This window comes from Schistocerca serialis, chromosome 1 (genome assembly GCF_023864345.2).
Source record: "Schistocerca serialis cubense isolate TAMUIC-IGC-003099 chromosome 1, iqSchSeri2.2, whole genome shotgun sequence".
NCBI classification, from domain to species: Eukaryota; Metazoa; Arthropoda; class Insecta; order Orthoptera; family Acrididae; genus Schistocerca; species Schistocerca serialis.
In genome coordinates, this window is record NC_064638.1 from 33,905,848 (window position 1) to 33,922,174 (window position 16,327).

General features: G+C 41.3%; 1 protein-coding gene across 1 annotated transcript in view; it reads right to left on the reverse strand.

Annotated features, from left to right (window-relative positions):
- The window catches only part of LOC126461114 (geminin), a 42,737-nt gene extending 27,814 nt beyond the window's left edge, over window positions 1-14,923 (reverse strand). Inside the window, exons 1-3 of the mRNA XM_050095971.1 lie at window positions 14,735-14,923; window positions 14,534-14,655; window positions 5,161-5,270 (exon numbers count right to left, since the gene is read on the reverse strand). Coding sequence (XP_049951928.1) covers window positions 5,161-5,270; window positions 14,534-14,655; window positions 14,735-14,785 — 283 coding nt within the window. The 5' untranslated portion in view covers window positions 14,786-14,923. The remainder of the gene's footprint in view (window positions 1-5,160; window positions 5,271-14,533; window positions 14,656-14,734) is intronic.
- Between the last annotated feature and the right edge of the window lie 1,404 nt (window positions 14,924-16,327).

Here is a 16,327-nt window from a genome sequence, read left to right on the forward strand (position 1 = left end):
GAAAAAATTGCCAGGTTTTTCCCAGATCTCCCAGTTATCCTGAGCCTTAAACACCCTGACAAAGGTACTATCACAAAGTTCTGTGCAAAGGTCGTGGAACTGAAGGCAATAGAGTAAGGCTAGAGTAGTGTCCTTAGGAAGCAAATGAAAGCCAAGGTGAACACAGGCCGATGCAAGAAGCCAAGGTGGTGAAGGGTTCACACCCACATGGAAATTTGCAGATAGTGTGAAGTTAAGCTGGCAGAGCAAGAGCTGAAAGCGAACTCCAGGAGGTAACAGAAGAGGGACACATCCCATACTGGTGATCAAAGGATTCAGTGAAGGAGGCATAGGATGGGTGACCAATCATGGTAGACATATGTAATGCACACTTGCTAAGAAGAAAGTCATGGCAATACGACAGTAGTAGTTTAGCAGCTTCTGCATACAGACTCTCAACCCGGCTAGTGTAAAAGGCGCCAGTGGCCAAATGGATGCCGCGATGGTGGACAGTGTCGAGACAGCGTAAGAGGGACAGACGTGCAGATGCATAAAAAAAGCATCCATAGTCTAGTTTGGAATGAACTAGGGACCGATACAAATGGAGGAGGGTGGTTCAATCTGCACCCCACGAAGTACCATTGAGGACACGTGGAAGGACCAAGAGAGTTTCCTATCGAGCCCCAGGAATTTCATCATTTCAATGAATGGAAGAGCAACAGACCCAAGATGTAAAGATGTTGGGAGGAACCAACTGCGTCACAAAAATTCATACAAACGGTTTTGTCAGTGGAAAAATGAAAGCCACTGTTGATGCTCCATGAGAAAAGACAATTGAGACATCACTGAAGACTCTGCTCAATGAGACAGGTCCATTCAGAACAGTGATAGATGGCAAAATTGTCAACATAAAGGGAGCCAGAGATGCCCGGTGGGAGACAGGCCATTATAGGGTTAATGGCAATAGCAAAGAGGACAATGCTGGAGACAGAACCCCGAGGTACACCAGTTTCCTAGATGAAGGTGTCTGACAAGTCAGAACACACACACACCTTGAAAACTCAGTCCTTAAAAAATTCCTCAAGGAAAGCCCCACGTGTAGAGACTATGGAGGATACCAGTTCTCCAGCAGGTGTCTTAGGCTTTCTCCAAACTGAAAAACACGGCCACAGTTTGGGATTATGACACGGGTGGACAAAGTGACGAGACGGTCAGCTGCAGAGCGGTACACTCGAAATTCACACCGTGCAGTGGTTAGTAAATTGCAGGACTCAAGCCACCATACCAGCCAGGCTCAAATCATATGTTCCATCACCTTGCAAACACAGCTGGTGAGATGGATGGGGCAGTAGCTAGAAGGAAGGTGTTCGTCCTAGCGGGCTTAGGTATGGGTATGGCAGTGACTTCACGCCAGTGTCTGGGAAACGTACCCTCTGCCCAGATGTGGCTGTACTTATGAAGGAGAAAGTGCTTCCCTGCAAGAGAAAGGTGCTACAACATCTGAATGTGAACAGCGTCTGCACCCTGACGCGGAGGATTGGGATGAGGTGAGAGTATAATCTAGCTCCCTCATAGTAAAGGCGTCATTGTAGCATTCACAATTCTGAGAAGAGAAGGATATTGTCTGAGCCTCCTCCACTCGTTTCCGAAGGAGGAAGGCAGAGTGATAGCGGAAAGAGCTCGAAATTTCCAAAAATTGTGGCCCAAGGTGTTTGAGATAGCAATAGGGTCCACGATGACATCATCTGCTACTATCAGGCTGGAAATTGGGGAATTAATCTTGGTCCCAGACAGCTGTCAGAGGTTGGCCCACACAACAGAGGAGGGGGTGGAACTTAAAATAACTATTGCATGAAATCCAGCTAGCTTTTTTGCTATCCCGAAGAACGCGATGACACTGCACGCATCTGTTTATTATAAACGCAGCTTGGCATCGTAGGATCACAGCTAAAAATGCGGAGAGCATGTCTCCGCGCACCTAGTTTGTTGCGGCACGTCTCAGTCCACCAAGAGACAGAGATGCAGGGAGGTAAAGAGGAAGTGCGAGGAATGGAACGTTCTGCAGCAGTAAGATATTACACCTGGTCATCACAACTGGTGAAATCTTGTCAAAGGTCGCCAAGGAGAAGAAAAGGTGCCACTCGGTCTTAGCAAGCTGCCATTTGGGTGTGCACGCAGGTGGGGTAGGAGTCAGCAAACGGATAGCATGTGGGAAAGAGTAGCCCGAGTAGGTGTCAGAAAGAATAGACCAGTGCAGAAGGATAGGTCCAAATAGGAATAGGTGTGTGAGGAGTTGGAAAGGAACGTGGTTGTTCCTGTGTTAAGGCAGAAGAGATTAAGTTGATTATGGAGGTCAGCCAAGAGGGCACCTCTCTGACAGATTCTGGTAGAACCCCAAAGGGGATGGTGCATATTAAAGTCACCGAGCAGCAGAAATTGGTGAGGTAGCTGCCCAGTAACCTTAAGGAAGTCTGGTTCGGTGACACTCAATGACTGAGGGATATAAATGGTACATAGGACCCAAGTGAGGAAGGAAGAGGAGAGCTGCAACAGCTTGAAGATGGGTAGTCAGGCAGGTGGGTTCACTATGAATGTCATCCCATAAGAGCAGTACGACTTCCCCATGGGAGGGATACTATCTGGGGGAAGGTCAAAACGGACCAGGAAGAAACGCAGAACCTCAAAGTAGACGTACAAGTGGATGCTGCGATTCTAAAAGCAACCATAAACCCCCTTTGTTGGACTGAAGTCGATGAACATTCCATTGGAGGGAGCCATGAGGAGGCAAAAATGAAAGGATGTCACCTTAGTGGTTGCCGAGAGCCAGTCTGCGAAGACTCGCTGCTACAGGGCACAGAGGTAGAAGGATCCTCCTCCATGAGGTCCACAGAAACATCGGCTTTCTTGTGCTGTTGGCCTGCGGAGTCCAATGGAGAAAAACAGTTGGTGGTGCACAGCGGCGACACAGAGGCCGGCTGGGCAAAGGTATCATGTGGCGACATGGTCAAAGAGGATCTTCGAGTTGGTGAAGGAGAAGACTGTTTGCCTTTGTTGGACTAGACTGAGTCTTTTCGGCTAGCAAAGGAAGACTGAGGTGTCTGTTGGCTGGAGGGACACAGGAAGTCTTCACGGGAGCATTTCTTCTGTCCTTTCTTGCCTGCCGGTTGTGTTGATGGTGACTTCCCCCCGTGAGACGAGAGTTTGATGGCTTGTTGCACAGATGGACGAGGGGACAGTGATGCTACCGGGACAGTGGGTGATTTCAAAACTTCAGAGTTGAATTTGAGGTTCCATGTCTGCGCGGCCACGTCCTTCATGGAGCAAGATGCAGCAAGAACAGTACTATAAGGGCCAGATGGTAGAACACAGTGTTTGCGACCAACCAATAACTTACGAGTGATTGGGTAAGGAACTTTTTCCTTTACCCGGATCTCCTGGACAGCAAACTTAAAGAGATACATGGGACGATCTCAAAAGGAGACAGCATGGTCGCCATTGCAGTTGATACAGCAGGGAGGAGGAGGCTGATAATCACCTTCGTGCACTTCCCTGTCACAAGTTACACATTTGACTGGGTATCAACAAGACACTCGAGTGTGGTTGTGAAACGATGACACTGGTAGTAGTGCATTTGGTTCAGAATGTACAGTTGAACTGTGATACCTCCACAGACCGCTTCGATCTTGGCCACAAGCACCACTCTATCAAAGGTGACAAAAAGAGTGTGTGTGGGCACTAAGGAGGCACCTACCTTTTTTATCACCCGATGGACGGCAATGACACCCTCATCAAAGAGGTATGGCCTCGGTCAGACAGTTGGGCAACCTGAATAGAATAGCTGTTGAGAAGCGAAGCAGCAAGCAGTTGTTGTGCTTGAGAATCAGAATTTGTCTCCAAAAGCAAAGTGCCATTCTGTAAACAAGAGAAGGATTTCACAGAGCCAGCCACCTTTCTGAATAATTAATGGAATTACTGTCACAAAGGACTGACCATCTTCAGTACGAGGAACCATGTAGCAGCTGGAAGGATCTTTGAATTGTTAGCCTCATTCCATTTATGTTTCATAGACGTTAATTATAAAGATGATTGGCTCATAGCGAGAACATCCCCACGATTGCCAGCATCTCCCTCCTTCCATCTGGGGCCCCCTACACAAGGGGGCACAGCCGCCTTAGGTGATGGTTCACACCTCAGGTCACACCTCCCCACCACCTGACAGACGGACCAATCGGCAATTTGGGAAGGTAGGAGCTCAGGCAATCACCCCTCCCTGGGCCTGGCCCGTACCAGGGATATGTGCGAAGCCTCCCTGTTGACGCAGGTCTGGGAATTACACATGGGACATGCGAACCGGCCTTCAGGAGTGCACAGGGAGGAAGAAAAAAAAGAGAAGCCTCAAATGCTGGAGAGGAGGAAGGACAGAAGGTGAACGAAGAAAGGAAAAGGGAACGAAAAACAGTGGTGAGACTCTTCTCATGTCAGCTACAGACAATGCGGAACATTCCCAAAAACACCCCACACATGTTCCCCAAAGGAGAGGAAAAAGAATAGCAAGAGGGTAGACATGCAACACAGAAGGGAAAAGATGCTGCAAAGGCTAGGGCCCCATGGTAGCCAAGCATGAACCCGCCAAAGAGTGGCGGGCCCCCTGGGGATAGATTTGTCAATGATGTAGCTCATTCTTTCGCTGGTAGCAAAGGACTTGGAAGAACCACTGAATAGAATAGATCATGTCGTAAGTGTTTAATAAAATGCACCATGTAAGATGCCATACTGAGTATGGTGTTTAATTGCCTTACATCACTTTTTAAACTGTTCAGTAAAAAAGTGGGAGGAGGGAGAGGAGTGAACACCTGTTTCCCTCCCCCTTGCTATGTGTGCCCATATAACCATTACAGCTGTCTTACAGCATGGTTCCATGTATTCGCTTATTTCAATCGAATGTGAGAAATACTGAGCCTCATATACTACTGTAAAAATAGCACAGTATAATGGATTTTTGGCAACAGTACCAGTTCACTTGGTTCAAAACTAATACTGCATGTGACACGTAATTTAAGTGGAGAATTTGGACCCAACAAATACAGCCCTGTTCGTGAGGATGCAAAATTTTTACTATGGCTAAACACAGACCAATACACAAATTGAATGCAAATACAAAAACTGGTGAATGCAACTCACCTGTGGAGGTTAGGTCTTCTGCAGAGATAAGTTCTTTTTCTGGGTCTGTCTGTACACTCTTGTTGCAGAGCTTCTTCTTTTTTAAATTCTGGTCCTTTTCACTGACATTCCTAGATGAAAGTTTTGGGGTAAAAAATTCATAACAAGTACATGAAACAGAATAAATGGAATATGATATGGGTCAAGTTAACATACGAGCAACTCACAAAGGGTTGTTGTACAAATGATAAAGTTACTGTACAATAAAAAGAACTGCACTCAAGGGGAAAATAAATCCATACACTCTTGAGCATATCAGCTTCACAAAGTTACACAGAAATACAGAAGCAAGAACATCCTGAAAATGCACCTCATGATGGAAGGAAAGTTTTCATCTCATCAGACAGTTTATAACAGAATGGATTGGAAGGTATCCAACTTGATCACGAACCCATTTAAGTCAAGTGTGCAAATATGGGAAGTTCACAGCCAACAGACTAGCAAACAACAACAAACAAACTGCAACTGCTTAACAATCAAAACAGTGAGACAAACACTCAATAGGTTATTTATATTGTTTGTCTATAGGCTCCATAAGTTCTGAATTGATATTTGCCAGAAAACTTCCACCAAACATAATACGTGTCAGCAACAACCAAACTGTAGTCAGACAATAGTTTGGGCAGAGAGCCACTATCTAGTGCATCTATTTTTATTCTCATATTTTAGTAGAGCCTGATATGCACACTGTAGCAACACATACTATTATGCACATCTGTGAATTTACTTTGCAATTTCACCTCTAATTGCCACAAATATTTAATTATTCACCTACTCAGTATGCCAGTCAAATTCAATTGATGGTTCGCATTAACTACTGGCTGTATCATCAGCTGCAGCCAGAACTTAGGCCTTGCCACTCTTAAACACCGCTCCCAGCAACACAGTGCTAAATGCTGTGTGACACGACCATTTTTCCAGAAAATGGTCACGCTCATAATGAAAGAACCACCTGAATGGAATATTTAATTGGTGCCAATGAATATGATAAACAGCAGCAGCACTAGTGACTGTTGGTTAGTGACTAACGGTTGGCTGCCACCCACAGGGCCATTTTGAAGAATGCCTCTCAAGCGAAAGGCCAGGGCAGTTCTTTTGACACTGCCCTGGGGCACCTAAAGCCTCGTGGACATGCAGGTAGGATTCCCCTTGCAGTGTGAGCTCCTGTCACCCATATTTTATGACCCGGAAAAAGAGAAATGTTATAACAGAAAGCACTAGCGTGCACAAAAGCAGGAAGAGTTTTCCAATGGACAGCACTGGACATCACAGAGAATGTCTCAAAAACGAAATGTCACAATTCTGAGCCTTTGAAGACGTGGAACACCCCCGGACATGTCGACTCCACAAAAAACAAAGAACATAAGAATCAAAAGGATTGGCTCATTTGAATATATTACATGTTAGACAGAGAAGTTTGGGTGTGTCGACCTTTCCAATGGTTGCTACTGCACAACCCAAATGCAGAAAATTATGCAAAAACTAGCTAACATTTTCCAATGTAGAGGAAACACATTCACGAACTGCTTTATTACAAAATTGTGACATTTCACACAAGACATAACAGTTCATTTTCCAATCTCAAGTAACAAATGGCTCTGAGCACTATGGGACTTAACATCTGAGGTCATCAGTCCCCTAGAACTTAGAACTACTTAAACCTAACTAACCTAAGGAAATCACACACAGCCATGCCCAAGGCAGGATTCGAACCTGCAACTGTAGCAGTCGCACGGTTCCAGACTGAAGCGCCTAGAACTACTCGACCACACCGGCCGGCTCAAGTAACAAGAACCAGAATGAAATTGTGGGATTACAGCACTCTTCTCCAAAATTGGATCCTTTCCATATGTTTTAATATCAAAAACCTTATGGGCTACTTTTCTTCACCAAGTGCTGTTTAGCTAGTGTCGTCAGTTGAAATACTCAGGGCCATTTTAAGGCCCAAGCAACACAAGCTGCCTCTTAGGCCAGAAGGCTGATAAGTGCACCAGAGGCACTGTAACTAAGATTTCTATATATGATGTGTCATAATTAGTAGCAGCCTCTTGGAGCATCAATCTGAGAGGGGTGCAAGGCTCGCCCAACTGCAAGATTTGTATACAGTGCATATCACAATTACTAACAAAAACAGACATGAATATATGTACGTGAGGAAAGGGCAAGAGGAAGGGAGGGGAACCTACTGATAAGCCAATAGTGTGGAAAAATATTCTCAATTCGGCCCTAGAAATACTGTTCCTCAGTAGAGAGTGGGGATACTTGACCACGTTGGAAACTTGACCCATTCGTGCTTTCTTATCTGTAGGTCAATTTTCCCATATGTGGTATCGCTGTTTATTGTTCATTAATATTTTATGAGGGAAAAACCACCACCTGCTTTGGAGCAAGAGAGGTGTTGTGCTGTCTTGTTTATTGTTTTTTATGTTCCTGCAGTAAATTTGGTAAGTGGTTTTCAACTTTTATGTTTAACCAAATAAACTTAGTGATTGCAATCAACGAACTTTGAGCATTATTTTTGTTCTATAGCCATTTGAATGGCTGCATGCACAACCTAGAAATAGCCACTTGAACGAAGATGGTGAAGATAGGGATACTTCTGACACTCAGGTTGGGGACAGTTCAATGGCTCAACTATTAGCATCACTTGGTCTGTGCGGTAGCTATCATTTGAAAGGTTTCAGGTGTGGATTTGTAATTTTTTTAGTTTTTTACTGGAATCTGTCTCACTTGGAAGTTTGGATGAAGAATACTTGCATCATTTGCATTCAGTTTATATATTATAATATATTCTGTCAACGTCATTCTATGTCAAACTTCTTGGCTGAAACTAACTGTAGAACGTCCTTTTCAGGCCATGACAAAGTCACCCCTATGCTAAAATTACATTCACAGGTACACTCTGTAGAGAAGACATTATTTCACATGAACCATTTTATACAACTTATTACAAAAACACCTTTATAAAAGCCTTTAGCTAATTCCAATTTACTTAATAGCATCATTTATTAGGGGGCATATTTACACTTGCAAAATTAAGCTATAATAGTATCTTTGTCTCAGTAACCTAAACATCCCTCGTTTTATTTGTGAGTGGAAAAGGAGGGAAAATGACAAGTAGTGGTACAGGATAACCTCCAACACACACCTTAGGGTGACTTGCGAAGTATTTACGTAGATGTAAATCTGTGTAAACAAATTATGTATTGCGAATAAATTCTGAATTTGAATATTTTTGTTTATGTTTTTTTTTAAAAAAAATTGTAAGCTTTACCATGGAATCTGCCTGCAAAGGAGGACTTTCTACCGTTAGAGCTTCTGCCAAGAAGTTTCACATAGAGTGCCATTAACACGGTATGTTGCAAAATGTAAACCTAAACCAAATACTGCAAGTATTCTTCACCAAAACTTCCAAGTTTGAGATTTTTACCAAAGATGAGGAAAAAATATTTAAAGACTATTATATAAATCAACCAAATTAAAATATGATCTCTCTATGAAAGTTATGTTTAAATTAGCATACAATTTTGCTGTGGCTAACACAAAAATACACCCCACAGGTGGAACATAAAATGTCAAGCTGGTATTGATTGGTTTTTCATGGTTTTATGGACAAACAACCACCCTTGTCTCTCAGAGAGCCCAGGTAATAAGCCCATGAGTCAGTCTGGAATGCTGATGAGAGTGGTGTCCCCACTGTACAAAAGCCAGGGAGGATTGTGGCAAAGAAGAGAGGAAAGTAAGTCAGTGAAGGTACGCCTGCTGAATGAGGTGTTTTAGTCACCTTGAGCTGCGCAATAAATGCAGTAGCCAATTCCATCCCATCTCTTTTCATTTTTTCAAGGATCAGTATCAAAGGTTATTTTCTGAGAGGTGGGTTCTGCAGGATCTGCACATCCATCCAATCGGATGACAGCAACAAACTTTGAACTTTTCTGTAGCACTTCATTAAGTATGTTAGATGCTCCAAAGAAAATATTGAGTTAATGCTTAAATAGTAACGACAGCCACATTTCTGTTGCACCCTCAATTTAGCCAACAGCAATGGCATTGTGCTTCTCACTTTCTCTCCACCTACCGGACACAAATTGTTTGTTCAGTTTGCTTTAGGGTGCAAAAACAACTAAGGTCATACGCACCCATATCAGAACCGTAGAACACTTAATACAAAAAAGGAGTTGAAAGCGACTACAATCGATGGAAGGAAAGACAACTAAGAACAGGGACTTTGAGAAAGATCCATAAAATATGCCACAAGACAACGGATGTCCTGAACTAAATATTAAATGTCCTTCGCCATATTGCTATGACGCATCAAAAATAATATCCAGTCGACAGCTCATGTATCGTTCGCTAAAACAACCGATAACCCAGACAGAAAACATAAATTAGAACATAGGAGGTTAAAAAAGCGAATTCCACCAGGAAATGGTGAACCGCCAAAGGTTGAGGACAAAAAATCATCTCCTCATGGCGAGAGAGCCAAGAAGAAGGCAGCCAAGCCACTGGGAGAGGTTTAATTCGGCAGAGTTTGTTCCCATGAAGGAAAGACTAGTGGTGTTGCCAAGGTGACACCACCTGCTGACAGCAATACAGAGATCATAGGAGGGAATATAAGAACTAGTGGGCCAAGGTAGGGTGACTGCAGCCTTCGCAGCAGCACCAGAGGCCTCGTTTCCGTCAGACTGATGTGACCAGGGACCACAAACATCACAGTGGCTCCATCAAGAGTGAGCAAGAGACAGTGTTCCTGAACCCTTTGCATTAAGGGATTGGCGTGCACAGCAGACATTCCAGAACAAATTGCAGCTTATGGTCCAGGCTATTACAGTTCATTGAAAAGATACTAGAACAGTGCCCCTGATGTAAGATTATTAATACAGTATATCGAGGCCAGTCTGTTTCTGTGAACAACATGGCCGAAATAGTAGATAGGGCATATCCAATAGCTTCCACGAATGTGAATATTTGCAGAGACTTTCTCTCGATGGTATTACATGACAGACAGTAAAGTTAAATTTGAAAACAAACTAAAAAATGTTTCTCCTTGACAAATCCTATTTCATAGAAGAGTTTGTAATTCTATAATGTGTAAAAGGTGATATGTGCGAATTATTAACTCACAACAGTATTTCCTTCAAATAAGATGATAATTAGCATGTGGCCCCATTTAGATATGAACGTATAAAGCAAATGCAAAATGACATCATTATCTGTACAAATGCTCCACATAACTTGAAATTATTTATTGCTATTATGTACTGTATGAACATAGGTGCTTCCTTAACAAATTACATAAATGTAACATCTACAGGACGACTCCATGATGTTACAAACTTTCAAGGATCATGGACATGAGTCAATATATCAATCTGAGGTAAGGGACCCTTGTCCGGAAGCAACCGAGTGTAAAGTTACAAGCGAAAATCATTTTGATACCACTGACTGGAATGCATGTGCAAGTACTATTGTTCATAAGTTTGTAGAGAAGGTGGTAATGATGAGCCCTTCCAAAATGATGGAGCCTGGTCTCACTTTGGACTAAGAGTTCTGAACACCCAGATTAGACATTCCCTGAAAAATGGGTAGGCAGAGGGGGTCTTGGTTTGTGGCCAGCACATTCACCTTAAGGGTTAACAGAAGCGTCCGATTCCACCCGTCTGCTTTGGCCCATGACGTAATTGTGCTGTGGTGTGGTGTGTGATGTCATTATGGGGCAGAGTTTATGAATTGGTTGGGTTTGAAGATGTCGCCTTGTGTTTGATGGCGCCCTCCGGGTGTCTGTCTGTGTGTTTGGGACGGTCGACCTACTTTGTACCGCTGAAATTTGTTGCCGGTAATTGTTTTTTGTTTTTTTTTGGGTCAATTTTTCTCGAGTTACAATGTTTTGTGTATTGAATGTGTTTAAATATATATAGGGATGTTTGACTTTTGAATTTTTGAGGTGTTGTGGTTTTGGTTTTGTTTTTCATAGTTGTAGGTATTGGTTTTTCGTATCAATAATTATGGTTGATCTATATAGTTAAAGGGAAGTGACCGATTCCAATTTTTGTAGTTTTATAGGTAGGTATTGGTGTTTTGGTATCGTCAGCTGCGGTCAAGGGAAGTGTCCGATTCCTGTAGATTTAATTTGTTTTGTCATATTTAGCTTGTCCCCTCCCTAAAATGCCCAATTTTTCTCGGTTGACCCATTAGTTTCACTGTATTTTTGGAGGGAGATGTTATTGTCTTATTTATACATATTCTCGTGTTTGTAGTGAAATCATAGGCGCCATATTGGAGACGCTTAGAATAGCCATTTCTGTCATACTGACGACGCTTAGAATAGCCATTTCTGTCATACTGACGACGCTTAGAATAGCCATTTCTGTCATACTGACGACGTCATGAGTCAAGGCAGACGAGTGGAATCGCACACTTCCGTAATCCCGAAAATTCTTGTGTACAAGACACCTGTCGAAACTGAAGAGGATCTCCTGGCAAGAATGCTCACCACCTGCAACTCTGTTCAAATGAAACTGGGGATCTTTAAAGTCTCTTCGGGTTTGCTGTTGGATCCTAAAATCAACTCGATTCAATATTTCAGTGATCCAATTGGTTGCCAACTTCAGGAGAATGCTGCTTCTGTTGATGAGTCCCACTTAGAACTGACGCCAAGCTGCCAATCAACGCCCTATATAGGCCTCCGTACCATACACGGCGTCACAGTCGCTGCCTACCCAAGACTGGGCAGGTGGCGCCTCCCTTAGTAGAGCATTGGCAGCAATGATATATCCAGCAGCAAACCCAAAGAGACTTAGATTTATTACGCTGGGAAAGCCTACGATGTCACGACACGGGATATTACAATGTGTACTACAGAACTTTGTTTGACAATGTGATGCCTCCACTGATCCTCGGGATGCCATTTTGAACAATTGCTGTAAATGTAGAAACTTGTAAAACTTGTGCTGGTAAATGGGATTCATTATTACTGTACTGTAGACTTAGGACTTGCAGTCTCTCTGGCACTATGTGCAATGCTGACAGTCCAACAGTGGAAATTATCCGAGCGCACTGGGAAGTAATGAGTGGGAATTCTGCATGTCATGATAAGGATTCAAAAGTGGGGGCCCTTAGCTTGAACACTGTGTGAAGCTAAGGCGGCACTTGAGTAGATTTTCGCTTATACCTTTTGATTCTGTTGTTTCTGGACCAGGATCCCTTATCTCAAATTGAAATATTTACCCTTGTCCATAATTCCTGAAAGTTGGTATCACTACGTGATCACCCTGTAGGAAAGTCTTGTATTCTTTTAAATCAACCATAAAAATTAAGAAATTAAGCAAGTAGGCCTACATGCTACTTTCGATCCCCATATATTGTTACTGAGTAGAAGCAGAGGTAGCCTACTATAAATGACATGATTGTAAGTCTTCTGAACCGTGCATTGCTTTTTATGGAAACAATCTTGCAAAGTTACAGCTTGAAGTATTATGAGGTAATAAGCTCTCTCTGGGTAACAACTCATTACTGTGCAACACACTAAATCATTTACCTAAAACATACACAGTAATTACAAAATACTGAAAGAAATATTAAAGAGTTTTAATAATTCTGAACTAAACAGTATCACACTCATGTTCAATCCAATTTAAATTTATTTCCTTTATTATAGAAGAATATATAATATTTTGGCATGATTGTACTAGATGCTTAAACTCTTACTTGCAATAGCAGCCTTCAGTCCCTCAATAACAGCATACCACATCTGTATTATAGATGTTTTGTATATATTTTTAAACGAGGCCAAAACAGGACACACGTGTCTACTTACGGGCAGCAGCATGGCCATAACAGGGAACCTAGACTAAATACAAATCTGTTAATGGTCGTAAAAGATTTAATGGTATGTTTTTGGGTCGTACCATATTTAACTCTTAAGAAATTAAACTATAATACTTAATGCGACCTCCCAACACATTAAGTTTCTTCCGATGTTTTATTTAAATGCAATATGAAAAATCAATTATGTGTTCCTTATAGAAAGCTCTTTGAAACTCAACGACTTCAGCACACATTGCCCTCTCTCATGTTCAACTGGCAATTACTTAGGTAAAGGAATAGCTGAAGCGTGATTTGTTGTAACATTTGATAAGATGCCATTCTACTAAAACCTTTAAATTTTATAGCACTGAAGCATTCATTGCACACAGTATACCTACAGAAACAAGACACCACAAATTGCAGCATCCACTCATTGTCTTCCTATGCAGTAGCTACTGTTTCTAGTTGACAGTTTCCTCATTTAGTTTCTAAGAGTTATTTCTCTACACTTCCCCAAATTCACGACAGGTTAAGAAGACAGATCAATGAGGTTCCCTGAATTACAAAATTCTGAAGCCATGCCTCATTATAAGACTTACTTCCTGAGGAATGTCTTCTTTTGGTTCTGAAAGGGCCACATACCCATATGTAAATCTGCCCTTATTCTTAACAGTACAATTAGTAATCTAATTTATAAGATGTCATAGACCATCATTTAAGTTTTCTCACTAACAGAAGCAGGCTACAGCACATTGCATTACCCTTATGGACTTGCAAACCATGACATTACAGCACAACACTTTTTTTGTTTCCATTACTGAATTAGCAGGTAGTGAGAGCAGTACTGCAAATCGTTATGAACAGACTGCTGATGACAATGGTTGAGTTAGTCAATGCATCTTTAATGTCTGACAGAACAACAGTAGGCTATGGTAAAGTTCCAGGGCAGTACTGATGTCCACTTAAACTCTTTTCCATGATTACCACCGTAGGTAACTCGAATTTATAGCAACTTATGACAAACTAAGATACGACTGCATTAAAAGAATAAACACTGAACACAGAAAAGATATATGCAACCTCTATAAGATCTCTCATATAGTTACTATAATGTAACATGAAAGTTCGTTAATATCGTTTCGAAGCTAAGCACTAGGGATCAAAGGGGAAACATGTCAGGATATACAAATTCTGTCTCATAAATAACCATCCAGCTTCGCAATTCCTTCACTCATCTGCAAACAGTATTTAACTACATTTCACAAAATCCTTTGTCAGTTAAGATTTACTAATAACCAAAAACAAAGTAAATTCGGTGTCATAACGAGGGGGGGGGGGGGGGGGTTATAATTTAAACATATCATCCAGGCATTCAAATCTAACTTGAAAGATATGTTAAAACATTGCTAGTTACATTGTGAATTTTGGATACGTCTGACAGTTATTCTGTACATAATTCATTGTGTAACGTAAGAACTCTAGGCACATGGCAATAATACACTGAACATAAAAAGTGTATAATATTTACTTAATTTTCGAGTTGTCTTTTCCCGAAGAAGGCATCTCTCTTCCAGGGCCAACAAGGTTTTCCTTATCCCTGGCTGCAGGCTGAAGTACGTGTAATGATTTCCTCGCATTTTTCAGATTTTCCTAAGTAAGAACACCATGCAAGTAGAGTAACTGGCTAAACAGTTGATTGCACCATGTGAGTATTGATAACGGCTAGTACCTGTTGGTCAGCATTTTTTGTGGACGAAGCACTTGCTGATCCTGTCTTCATTATAGAGATGTTTACAAAGAATTCTCTGAGGAAAGCTCCAAATCGAGGTGCAGATACTCGTATTAACACATCAGCTAACACAATGTAAACAACTTTCTGCACCACATTCAACACAATCCGCCACAAGTTTCGAATCAGGCAATGCAGCCAACACAAGATTTCGCCTGCGATGTTTACCAACCTACCAACATAATCGCCTGTTCGTCCCAATAAATCGAAACGGACTACAAAAGATTAGGTAGAACCACATTTGTGTATGTGTACTCATTAAGGCATTCCAGTAGATGAATTCAAAACAAAATAGTACCTCTAGTTTATTAAATAAACAAATTAGAAGTCTGCCACTTTAATCAGTTTCACTCTATCTGTAACGCACTAAGAATTCCGTGATTTATCTCACAATGTTAAATGAGTAAAAATATTTGCCACCATATTAAGTGTTTGTCCCACATCGTCTTAATAACATTCGAGGCTTCAATTGAAAACCTGAAAAAAGTACGTGATCAGATGTCAGCGTAATCGATGTTTCATTCTTTTCAAGTTAATCCATTTCATTGGTTTTATTAAGCATTGCGTAAGAAGTAAATTTAACAACTATTATCACTGTCCTAGGAATCGAAAGCGTCTTGTTGCTGAAGAACACTGTACCTCTTATTATTATTATTCTGCTTCACTGCACCAGAGAATATCGTTGTTCTTCCAGAATTAACAGTGAGTTGTTATGAAAAAAGATCGCTCGACATACATTTAAATTTTGTGTAATCCAGTATACAGAAGCATGGGCGGATACTGAATTATTTCCTTTCTGGGGGGGGGGGGGGCACCTGCCACCATTTGCATCTCATACGAAAAAACAAAACAAAAACCCAAAATAGTTTATTATTTAATGGATTAAAAATGTATAATAGACTTCCAGATGAGATCAAACCTGAAACTGGAATACATGCCTTTAGGAAAGCTGCAAAAATTTATTTAGCAGATAAATGTTACTATACCGTCAAAGAATACTGTAAATGACATGTGTTCACCTCAATTCATGCAAGAGTACCTTTGTAAATTTATATTTATCTGTAATTGGTGTGTATTTGTTTTGTGTAATCCATGCAAGAATACATTTGTAAATTTATATTTATTTGTAACCAAGATTGGTGTGTATTTGTTTAGTGTACAAACGATTAAGTTGCACCATAGAAATATGTACTACCAGAAGTACTATTATGTATATACTCATTCCATGTATACAGTTGACGACATCCATACAAAACAAGTTGTCTACGGATGAATAAATAAATAAATAAATAAATAAAAGAAGCATGAACATGTCCTTATAGGCTTTGTGATTTTAATTAATTTAAAATAAATACACACACACACACACACACACAAAAACATATACAGGGTAAACCGAAATTCGGGCACTCCTTATATATCAGCAATAAAAAACGTATGTCTCAAAATTTCGTCCGGCGAGTACATCCAGCAGAAAAAGGACGTTAATGGGCGGCAATCCGGCAACACTGTAACCACATGTATGGTAACTAC